General features: G+C 42.8%; 2 protein-coding genes across 2 annotated transcripts in view; one reads left to right on the forward strand and one right to left on the reverse strand.

Moving 5' to 3' along the window:
* ADGRF3 (adhesion G protein-coupled receptor F3) overlaps positions 1–9,319 on the reverse strand; it is a 29,155-nt gene extending 19,836 nt beyond the window's left edge. Inside the window, exon 1 of the mRNA XM_065928708.1 lies at positions 9,110–9,319. The gene's annotated coding sequence lies outside the window, so the exon portion shown is untranslated. The remainder of the gene's footprint in view (positions 1–9,109) is intronic.
* A 326-nt stretch (positions 9,320–9,645) lies between these two features.
* SELENOI (selenoprotein I) overlaps positions 9,646–12,167 on the forward strand; it is a 45,518-nt gene continuing 42,996 nt past the window's right edge. The window contains exon 1 of the mRNA XM_065928727.1: positions 9,646–9,818. Coding sequence (XP_065784799.1) covers positions 9,762–9,818 — 57 coding nt within the window. The 5' untranslated portion in view covers positions 9,646–9,761. The remainder of the gene's footprint in view (positions 9,819–12,167) is intronic.

Consider the following 12,167-nt stretch of genomic DNA (forward strand, 5'->3'; position numbering starts at 1 on the left):
TTAAATTGAAGAAAGTAGGGAAAACCCCTAGACCATTCAGATATGACCTAAATCAAATCCCTTACGACTGTACAATGGAAGTGAGAAGTAGATATAAGGGACTAGATCTGATAGTATGCCTGATGAACTATGGACAGAGGTTTGTGACATTGTACAGGAGACAGGGATCAAAACCATCCCCAAGAAAAAGAAATGCAAAAAAGCAAAATGGCTGTCTGAGAAGGCCTTACAAATAGCTGTGAAAAGAAGAGAAGCAAAAAGCAAGAGAGAAAAGGAAAGATATACCCATTTGAATGCAGAGTTCCAAAGAATAGCAAAGACAGGTAAGAAAGCCTTCTGCAGCGATCAATGCAAAGAAATAGAGGAAAACAATAGAATGGGAAAGACTAGAGATCTCTTCAATAAAATGAGAGATACCAAGGAAACATTTCATGCAAAGATGGGCACAATAAAGGACAGAAATGGTAGGGACCTAACAGAAGCAAAAGATATTAAGAAGAGGTGGCAAGAATACACAGAACTGTGCAAAAAAGATCTTCATGACCCAGATAATCACAATGGTGTGATCACTCACTTAGAGCCAGACATCCTGGAATGTGAAGTCAAGTGGGCCTTAGGAAGCATCACTACGAACAAAGCTAGTGGAGGTGATGGAATTCCAGTTGAGCTATTTCAGATCCTGAAAGATGATGCTGTGAAAGTGCCACACTCAATATGCCAGCAAATTTGGAAAACTCAGCAATGGCCACAGGACTTTCATTCCAGTCCCAAAGAAAGGCAATGCCAAAGAATGCTCAAACTACCACACAATTGCACTCATCTCACATGCTAGTAAAGTAATGCTCAAAATTCTCCAAGCTAGGCTTCAGCAATATGTGAACTGTGAACTTCCAGATGTTCTAGCTGGTTTTAGAAAAGGCAGAGGAACCAGAAATCAAATTGCCAACATCTGCTGGATCATTGAAAAAGCAAGAGTACCAGAAAAACATCTATTTCTGCTTTATTGACTATGCCAAAGCCTTTGGCTGTGTCACAACCAAAGCCTTTGGCTGTGATCACAACAAACTGGAAAATTCTTTTTTTTTTTTTTTTGAAAATTCTTAAAGAGATGGGAATACCAGACCACCTGACCTGCCTCTTGGGAAATCTGTATGCAGGTCAAGAAGCAACAGTTAGAACTGGACATGGAACAACAGACTGGTTCCAAATAGGAAAAGGAGTATGTCAAGGCTGTATACTGTCACCCTGCTTATTTAACTTCTATGCAGAGTACACCATGAGAAACCCTGGGCTGGAGGAAACAAAAGCTGGAATCAAGATTGCCGGGAGAAATATCAACAACCTCAGATAGGCAGATGACACCACTCTTATGGCAGAAAGTGAAGAAGAACTAAACAGCCTCTTGATGAAAGTGAAAGAGGAGAGTGAAAAAGTTGGCTGAAAGCTCCACATTCAGAAAACTAAGATCACAGCATCCGGTTCCATCACTTCATGGCAAATAGATGGGGAAACAGTGGAAACAGTGGTTGACTTTACTTTTTTGGGCTCCAAAATCACTGCAGATGGTGATTGCAGTCATGAAATTAAAAGATGCTTACTCCTTGGAAGGAAAGTTATGACCAACCTAGATAGCATATTAAAAAGCAGAGACATTACTTTGTCAACAAAGGTCCGTCTAGTCAAGGCTATGGTTTTTCCAGTGGTCATGTATGGATGTGAGATTTAGACTATTAAGAAAGCCAAGTGCTGAAGAATTGATGCTTTTGAACTGTGGTGTTGGAGAAGACTCTTGAGAGTCCCTTGGACTTGCAAGGAGATCCAACCAGTCCATCCTAAAGGAGATCAGTCTTGGGTGTTCATTGGAAGGACTGATGTTGAAGCTGAAACTCCAATACTTTGGCCACCTGATGTGAAGAGCTGACTCATTTGAAAAGACCTTGATGCTGGGAAAGATTGAGGGCAGGAGGAGAAGGGGACAACAGAGGATCAGATGGTTGGATGGCATCACCGACTCAATGGACATGAGTTTGGGTAGACTCTGGGAGTTGGTGATGGACAGGGAGGCTTGGCGTGCTGAAGTCCATGGGGTCGCAAAGAGTTGGACATGACTGAGCGACTGAACTAAACTGAACTGACATCAAATCCTGTGATCATCCCCCAAACAATGAAACACAGTCGTGTCCAACTCTTCGCGACCCCACGGACTGTAGCTCACCAGGCTCCTCTGTCCATAGGGTTCTGCAGGCAAGAATACTGGAGTGGATTGCCATTCCCTTCTCCAGAGGATCTTACTGACCCAGGGTTCAAACCCGGGTCTCTTGCATTGCAGGCAGATTCTTTATTGTTTGAGCTACAGGGAAGTCCTCCAACAAAATACAGGTTATCCTTAATAACTACCCTATTGACACAATGACCTGTTGCCTCCTACTTTATAAAATAGAAGAACTTTATAGTTTTATATTTTCGAACTTTATAGTTATACAGGTTTATCTTTGTACAATTTGCTATAATGTTCTGGCAGATATGCCTTTATGAGTGCAAAATTTGAAACAACTTTACCTAAAATGATAAAAAGCCCACTAATTAAAAACACCAATTCATGATATTCCTTTGTCTTTCCCCTGGTTGTAAGAATTATCTGGGTTATTTTGTGCTTTTCTTTTTAATATAATACCAATAATCCACTTTGCCTTAAAAATTTTTTTAAATTTATTTTTGGCTGTGCTGGGTCTTCACTGTCGCCTGTGGGCTTTCCTAGTTGCAGCGAATGGGGGCTGCTCTCTAGTTGTGGTGGACAGGCTTCTCATTGTGGTGGCTTCTCTTGTTGCAGAGCACAGGCTCTAGGGTGAGTGGGCTTCAGGAGTTGACACATGCGTGCTAAGTCATTTCAGTGTCCCACTCTTTGCCACCCTAGCCTGCCAGGCTCCTCTGTCCATGGGATTCTAAAGGCAAGAATATGGAATGGGTTGCCATGCCCTCCTCCAAAGTATCTTCCCGACCCAGAGATCCCGTGTCTTATGTCTCCTACATTGGCAGGTGGGTTCTGTACCACTAGTGCCACCTACTAAGCCCCAACCAAAGCTTGCTGAGGGCTTATTCAGTACTTGGCATTTATGCTAGGTTCAGGTGTTTACAGATGTGGTCCTTACCTGCCAGGCGTTATAGTCCAGTTAGACAGGTAAGAAGAAAAGAGATAATTTCATAACATGTAAGTATGAAGGGAGATGTATGCACAGGACACTGTAGCTGTACAGAGGGACAGAACTGTCTTCAATCAGGGGCAGTGGAAGTGGGCTGGAGGAAGAAATGGAACTGCAGGTGAATCCTGAGGACTGAGATGGATTTGGCCAGGCATGAGAAAAGGAATAGAAATTTTAAAAAGTATGGTCTGGAGTGGTTGAGCATTTATGAAAAGTCCTGTATTCCTGGGAGACTGAGAGTTTGTGATGTGTGTGTGTCTGTGCGTGTGTGTGTTGGGAGGAGGGGGCTGGGTCAGAAAGAGAATAAGGAGAAATGAAAAAAGACAGCATCTGTGAAGAGTCAGGGCATTTAATAAGACCAGCCATTCACAGAATGTAGAAATAACATACTCCTTGCCTGGGGTCCATGTTTTACCCAATTTTGTATCTCCAAGGTATGACATGGTACCTAGATTTGGTGTACAGTTAATGTTCAACTAGGATACATGAAAAGATAGTGAAGTTGCTTTTATACATTGTCTCATATTTGTATGTCTTGCCTCCTAACTTCTGCTAGACTTCTGGTCAAGCAGGCTACACAACCTTGGGCATTTCAGGAACGACCTCAATGCCCTACTGTGGTAGGTATCTATGTTGGCAACTATTACCTCAACCCCTGCTCCAGGTTTTTGAGAATTCTTACCGGAAAATGGATTACAGCAAACTTGCCTACTCACTTACTCCAATTAGGGTCTTTTTTTTCTCCCCTACCACCTTTTTCTTCCACCCAAACTAAATAAGTATCCATCTCAACTCCAATGATTTCATATAGTTTCATGAAGACAAAAATGATCCCTACCCAACATATAGCCAGTGGAGTCCCTTGCATGGCTGTATGTTCAAATTTGAGACAGAAAAAAAAAAAAGAATAGTGGTTATGTTTGGTTATATTTACTGACCTGACATTAGATGAGGCAAAAAGGAATAGGAGAGAGGCATGACAGGGTGATGCCACTAGGCTACCCATCTGAATGATGTGTACTTGATACACCTAGAGTTCTGCTTCCATTTTGGTATAATAACAATGGGTAGGAGGATGGGTGTGTAGGACAGGTATCAATTCTCTCTCTGCTCAGAAAATACAGATGTTGGGTCACTACCAACACTTCAAGGAACGCTGAAAATAAGACTTTGCCCAGTGTAAAACTTTGCTGAGATCAGTTTTTAAAAATTATTCTTTTTATTTAACAGTCATGCTCACGAATAATGGATATAAGAAGTAATCACTCATTTTTAAAAGTTGGGCCTCTAAGTTCCTTTGAATCGTTACACTGCTTCTTTTGGTTTGGAATGACTATTGACACCATTGAGTTGGCGTTCAAAGGTTAACAGCATGAAAAATGGCCAGAAAACCAGTGGGACAAGTCCCAGAATCATGGAGAAACCACCCTCCTCCAATGACATGGAAGTAGAAGGTACAAGGCAGCATTTCTTCCTGCTCAAACTCAGTATATCACACTGCCCTTTTCTGTGATAAAGTATTTGATGACTCACTCAAATAGAGTTCTCAGTACACTCTTACCTAGTAGGATTATGCTTTAAAAATATAAAAAACAGCTAAAACCCAGCAGCCAAAACCTAACCTGAGAAGGTTTACCCTAGCTAGGGGATTTCATCTTTAACAAACAACAAGCAACTTAATGATTCTGTTCAGTTCTGTCCTAGTTTTTTCCCCCTCTAGACTTGATTAAAAGTCAACTTGTGATTTTTTTTTAAACTTGTTACCATGGTAACTTGTAGAAGCAGGGTGTAGTAGAAAGTTATTCAACTAGAAGTTTGATGACCTGTGCTCTTGTTCCAGCTTTACCATAAACTTTTGGACAAGATATGTAATTCTTCTGTTGTTCCATTTTGTACAATTAGAACAACTACCTGGCTATGGTGCAGGGTTGTTAGGATGATCCGAGTGAGAGGTCAAACTGCTTTGAGAACCAAAGAGTTTATGAGTATAAGGCTTTATTACTGTTTTAAAAATTAAAACCAAATCAGTATCTTTTTATAAGCTTCCTTGGGAAAACTTCCTCATTTTTATGGCTTGAATAACTTATATCAGAGTTATTAACTATATTAGTTCTTGAAAGTGAAAGTTACTAAGCTGTGTCTGACTGTTTGTGATCCCATGGACTATACAGTCCATGGAATTCTCCAGGCCAGAATAATGGAGTGGGTGGCTTTTCCCTCTCCAGGGGATCTTCACAAACCAGGGATTGAACCCAGGTCTCCCACATTGCAGGCGAACTCTATACCAGCTGAGCCATAAGAGAAGCCCTATATTAGTCCTTAACTTATTCCAATTTTCTAGATATCTCCATATATTTGACACCATCTTCAGACTAAGTAAAACAGGAATTGTAGGAAGTATACTAATTTTTATCCCAAGGTTATATTACGAAGGTGATGACACTGTTTCTAGCAAGGTGTCTCTTATGATTATCATACTGAAAGGCAAAAAGCCTGATCTTGAGTGTTTGAGATATAGTACAGATAAACTTCAAAGGATGAGGAGGCAGGCAAGAGAAGCAGGCAGTGCCAAACTATGCTCTGTACTATGGTGCAGAAGGAAGAGAAAGCATGGGGGTATACAAAGGAGTAAACAGCCAGGCCAATGTGAAATGGTCCCTGCCAGCCCTGGGCAGACTTAGGGATAAATGCACCCTGGACTGGAATTCAGGAAAGAGGAGACAGGAAGGTGATTTACTTGCAAAGACAAATTTGTATACCTGACAATGTTTTCTTCTCAGTGACAGTGCCTGGTAAAACTCACCCAGGCCTAGGATTCATGGGGTTTTGAAAAATAATACCTTATATTTATATGGGCTTATACTTACCATATATATATACATATACACACACCTTATATTTGTATGGGTTTAATTTCTTTTTCTGCTCAGCTATAACTCAACATATATATTTTTAGTTGGAGGCTAATTACTTTACAATATTGTGGTGGTTTTCATCATATATCGACATGAATCAGCCACGGGTGTACAGGTGTCCCCCCCAATCCTGAACCCCCCCTCCCACCTCCCTCCCCACCCAATCCCTCTGGATTGTCCCAGAGCACCAGCTTTGAGTGCCCTGCTTCATGCATTGAACTTGCACTGGTCATCTATTTTTACATATGGTAATATACATGTTTCAATGCTATTCTCTTATATTGTCTCACCCTCACCTTCTCCCACATAGTCCAAAAATCTGTTCTTTACATCTATGACTCTTTTGCTGTCTTGCATATAGGGTCATTGTTACTGTCTAATTTGTATGGGTTTAATTTAACAGGCTTATGACATGCTCTTATGTAATAAGTGTAAAAGACAGGACAAGAATTATGATCACTTTACAGACCAGTTGATTTCATCTTAGAGAAGTTAAATGATATAATTTAACTAAATTTCAGAGATGAACAGTACCTTAAAGGTTTTGTCTAATTGCCTGCTCTTTAAAAAAAAAGAGAACACAGTTAGGTAAATAAGTTGTCTAGGATCACAAAGTCAGTATGCAACAGATGTCAAAGTACAAACAAAGTTCTGTGTTGGGTTTCAGTTTAGAAATTCTCAGACTGACTCATAACTGATACTAACTTGTTATAGTCTTATGCAGAACTTTTTTGTTGTTGTTGTTTATTTGCTAAGTCATGTCTGACTCTTTGCGACACCATGGACTGTAGGCTATGCCAGGCTGCTCTGTCCATGGGATTTCCCAGGCAAGAATACTGGAGTGGGTTGCTGTTTCCTTCTCCAAGGGATCTTCTGGACTAAGAGATCAAACCCGAGTCTCCTGCACTGCAGGTGGATTCTTTACCACTTAGCCACCAGGGAAGCCCCTCCTTCTGCACAAGAGAGGCTGCAAATTGAAACTGCTTTCACAAAATTAAAACCTGCTCTTTTTAAAACATCATTTTTGAAGAAAATATCAGTTAGGAAAAATTTTTACAAAATTAGAAATGTTACTTTGAGTTTGCTTGCATCTGAAGTGATTCACAGGAACTACAGTTTATTAACTATTAGGTTCATGTACAAAAGTCACATTTTATGGTTTTTTCACAATTAAATATCTTTCAAAGTAGGAAGCTTAAATCTCAGATGGGTAAGCACAGGTCTTTTATTAAAAATAATTTAATAATGAAGTTTTTTCCTCTTCATATGGATTAAAAGAAACATAGAACAGGGGAAATCTGTAGTGTATTACTTGGGAAAATAGCTTCAGTCTGATTGTCTAAAACCCTGATTCAGTTTTCTTATCAGTACACAGAGGGAATTTAAATATCCTACTGGCAGAAAGAAAATACTTTTATGGGTGGTTTCATAATTTTCATTAGAGCCGATTTCCTTCTTAAAAGAAGATTCACATTTCCAATGTACTTCTCAAAGCTGGGCACTCCACAGCATATCAGAGATCTTTGCTCATTCATGCAACAAAATGTACTGATCATGTATTATTTGCAGGCTGCTAGGCTATGGGACTTCCCTGGTAGCTCAGTGATAAAGGATCTGCCTGCAAATGCCAGGAGACATGGGTTCAATCTCTGGTCTGGAAAGATCTCCTAGAGAAGGAAATGGCAACCCATTCCAGTATTCTTGCCTGGAAAATGCCACAGACAGAGGAGCCTGGTGAGTTAGAGCCCATGGGGTCGCAGAGTCAGACACCACTTAGTGACTCAATGACAACAGTCTATGGAACATGTGGAAAACTAGGTTTTATTAAGATAAAATTCCTCCCCTTAGGGCAAGTGAGGGAGAAGAACAACCAATTTTATTGATCATGTACCATGCACCAAGTATGATGGTAGTTTTACACCTATTACTTCATAAGAATCTTAAAGTCTAGAAAGTAAGACATATGCAGAAACAATAAAAATATTTACGCTTGATATATATATGAGTCCTCAATGAGTATTTGTTGAATGAACAAACGTAAAGAACGTGAGATCTCAAAATAATTGTCCTTGCTTCAGAGTCCCAGAGAGATTGAGAGATTCCCTTAGGTGAAGGCTTTCCATATCAAAGACCACATTCCTTGCTGAGTCGACCAATTCCAAGCTTTGTAATTAAGAGATCTGGGCAGGTTAGGTCATCTGAATTTTGGTTTCCTAGCCTGCAAAGTGGGGAAAGCGTTTTCAGTCTCAGTGTTGTGACAGGGGTTAGTGATTAGCTATGTAAAATTCCCCACATGGAAAAATAATTAATAATTATGCTATTAGTAATAGCACAATCAACTATTACTATTATTTATTAGACTAATACACACTATAGCTATTTTCTACAATTGGATTCAGTTATGTAAACTAATTTCTTGCAAACGCATTTAAGGATCCTCAAGTGGCTCAGTGGTGAAGAATCTGGCTGCAATGCGGGCGTGCCTGCCAAGTCGCTTCAGCCGTGTCCGATTCTTGGCTACTCTGTCCCTGGGGTTCTCCAGGCAAGAATACTGGAGTGGGTTGACATACCTTCCTTCAGGGAATCTTTCCAACCCAGGGATCGAAACCACGTCTCTTACGTCTACCAGCACTGGCAGGCGAGTTCTTTACCACTAGCGCCACCGGGGAAGCCCGTAATGGAGGAGACACGGGGTCAGTCCCTGGTCTGAAAGATCCCCTGGAGAAGGAAATGGTAACCTGCTCCAGTGCCTGGGAAATCCCATGCACAGAGGGGCCTGGCGAGCTACAGTCCACGGGGTTGCAAAAATTGTGGGACGCGACTTAGCGACTAAACAAGAGACTCAGAGGCCAACGCCTCTGCTTGGAAGATACTAGCAACCATCATTTGGAATAGAGCGGTGTTTGTGCTCAAAATTCACAAACAACGCTGACCCAAAGGGCTTGTCTCCAACGCCCTTTCACGCCCCTTTACCAACTGCAAACAGCCTCTCACCGGTTTCTCTACAGCAAGTCACAGCCATTAAGTCACTGCATGCAGACCGCGCTACGAGCTGGAAGCGGGCTGGGCACAGATGCTTTTTCTGCTTTTACTTTACAACTTAGGAGTACTAATCCCTCTTTTCTGAGAAACTCCTGAACTGATTCGCACACAACCATTCTACCTTCCCCCACGAGACTAAAACGGTACCCCCAAATCTCTACCCACGCACCGACGCCGCCGTACCACCCGCACTCCCCAAGGACGAAGAGCAAGGCCTCCTGGGAAATTGACCTTTCAGCTCCTCTCTTGCCTTACCTCAACTCACCAATTTTGACGCTAGCGAATAAAGCGACGAGGAGGCCTAGAAGGCGGGACTTGGTGGTTCCAGATCCACGTTGATTGGTTGAGACGGCGAAGGGGACCCCGCGTGAGCCTGCTAGCGCCCCTCCCTCGGTGGGCGGTGAGAAGTGAGGACTGCGCTTGCGCGCTGAGAGGCGGCGGAAGTGGCGGGGGCGGGTACGCGTGCGCGGTGGGCGGAGCGCGGCTCTTCTAGCTTCTCTGCCAGTCCGGGTCCTCCCAGTGCAGCTCAGCCGGTGTAGTGCTCCTGTTTCCATATCTGGTCGTGGAGAGTCGCTGCCGACTGGGCGCTCGTGTTCGGGTCGTCATGGCAAGTTACGAATACGTGAGCCCGGAGCAGCTGGCTGGCTTTGATAAGTACAAGGTAGCGCAGGCCCCGCGGACGCCCCTCGCCCTGATGGTCCCGGCCTCTCCTAGGCGCCTGAGGGGCCAGCGTGGTTCGTGTCACCTTGTGCCGCGTGGCTCCTGGCGGTAGTTTCTCCGGGGGTCCTGCCGAGTGCTGGGGATTTGGGGTCGGGGCGCGTGGGAACATCCTAGGCCCGCCGCTCCGACTCGGCCCCCTCCCGGGGGATTGCCTTTTCCTTAGGGGACCGGTCCACCAGAGTGGAGCCGGAGAATTCCCTTGGCTTCTTTGCTTCGTTATTTTTAGTTCCTTGAGAGGTGATGCATTTCCCTCCTGTGGTGTCTTGTCTTTATTTTAATGAAGCTTTTACCCGCCTGTCTTGCATTCAACTTCGGCGATGGAGAGAATCTCTTGGCAGATGAGGCCCGGGGAAGGGGAGTGACTACTGGGGCCATACTGCAGATGCGCCCGCTTCCACTCGCAGAAAAGAGGCTCCTGGGCGGCCAATGCCGGTACATGTGCACGGGCAGAACCTGGAACTGTGTAGTGAAAAGAGCGCGGGCTTTGGAGCTCATGTAAACCTGATACCGGATCTGATACCCAGATCTAATTTACTTGGCTTTGGGCCAAATACTAGTCTTTACCTTGCAACATGAGCATTGGAAAGCTCCTGGTACATAATGGGCCTGCAGGACCTGCTGGTCGTTATCTTTCCTCCAGGTAACGTTTTTCTCCCTTGCTCCCTTAATGAGCGAATGACTCCAGTCAGTCGTCCAGGCCTGAAATCTGGGCAGTAACCTTTCATCCTTGCTACCTGTGCCGCTTTCACTGCTGATTACCCCACCCACGAGCCCTGGTGAATCACCAGGTCCTGTAGGTTCCATCATTTTAGCTTAAACGAGAAAGAGGGCTGCATTACCACTCTCCCCACATATACTGTAATCTTATAACTTTAGAATGCTTTTTAGAACAGATTTGCAGAAAAATTGTGACGGTAGTACAGAGTTCCCAGATACCCCATATCCGATGTTCCCAGTTATTAACATCTTATGGCACATTTGTAACAATTAAAATGAACTGATACTTCCACAGTATTATTAACTGAAGTTCATACTTCCTTTTCACCTAATGTTCTCTTTCTGTTCTGGGCTCTTATCCATAATCCATAACATTTAGTTGTTATGTGTCTGTCGCCTCCTCTTGGCTATGACGGTTTCTCAGTCTTGTTTTTGATACCCTTGATAGTTTTGAGGAGTTCCAGTCAGGTATTTTGTAGAATGCTCCTCAACTGGGATTTGTCTGAATTTTTTCTCATGATTACACAGGTTTATTTGGTTACCGGGTTGAAGTGCCTTTCTCATTGTCCTAAGAGTACATGTCATATGCGACTTAATCACTGTTGATGACTTTGATTCCCTTGCTGAGGTAATGTTTGTCAGGTTTCTTCCTGTAAAGTTAATCTCTTTGGAAGGAAGTCACTATGCAGACCTCATTTAAGGTGTAGAGAGTTATACTTCACCTACTTGAGGGCAGAATATTGGTGTAATTTTATTTGGACTTCTTCATGGAAGATGGATCTTTTCTCCCCGACGTATATTTATTCAATGATTTACTTATATGCGTATGAGTTAATATTTATTTTATACTTTGGGTTACAGTTCAATACTGCTTGATTTGGTTGCTTACTAACATCCACTTTTGCCCTTCCAGTCCTTTTTCTCTGCTTCATAATGATCTTTATAAAAAAGTGTGTATCTGGTCATATCACTCCTTTGCTTATAATCCTCCACTGTCTTCCCTTTGCTCTTGGAATGAAGTCCTCAAATCTAGAACATGATCTGCAAGGCTCTATTATCCGGCCCTTGTCTGTGTCATCAGCTTCATGTCATGGCTCTCACTCTCTATTCTTGCCAGCATTAGTTGCCATCTCTCCCAGTTCCTTTTTTTCAGATCTTCAAGTAATGTTATGTCTGCCAGAAATCTAGCTCCCCTTTTATGTTTATCTTCACATCTTTTTGAAAAACATTTAGTTATTGATTTATTTGGCTGCGTTGGGTCTTAGTTGCGGTAGGATCTCCAGTTTCAGGGCTTAGTTGCTCATCAGCATGTGGGAACTGAGGTCGCTGGTCCCTAGTCTCCTGCATTGCAGCCTAACCACTGCCTTGCAATCCTAACCACTGGACCGCCAGGGAAGTCCCTCTTCTTCACATCTTAATTTGAATGTTACTTCCTCAGAGAAGCATTCCTTAAATATCTCATACCTCTCAAGTATGCTCTTATAGCACCTCTGCTCCTTTATGAGATTAGTTCTTTAGGTGTCTCCCCATTACTTCTGTGCATAGGCATCCAGTAAACATTTGTGGAATGAGT

The sequence above is a fragment of the Muntiacus reevesi genome, chromosome 3, assembly GCF_963930625.1.
Source record: "Muntiacus reevesi chromosome 3, mMunRee1.1, whole genome shotgun sequence".
Classification (NCBI taxonomy): domain Eukaryota; kingdom Metazoa; phylum Chordata; class Mammalia; order Artiodactyla; family Cervidae; genus Muntiacus; species Muntiacus reevesi.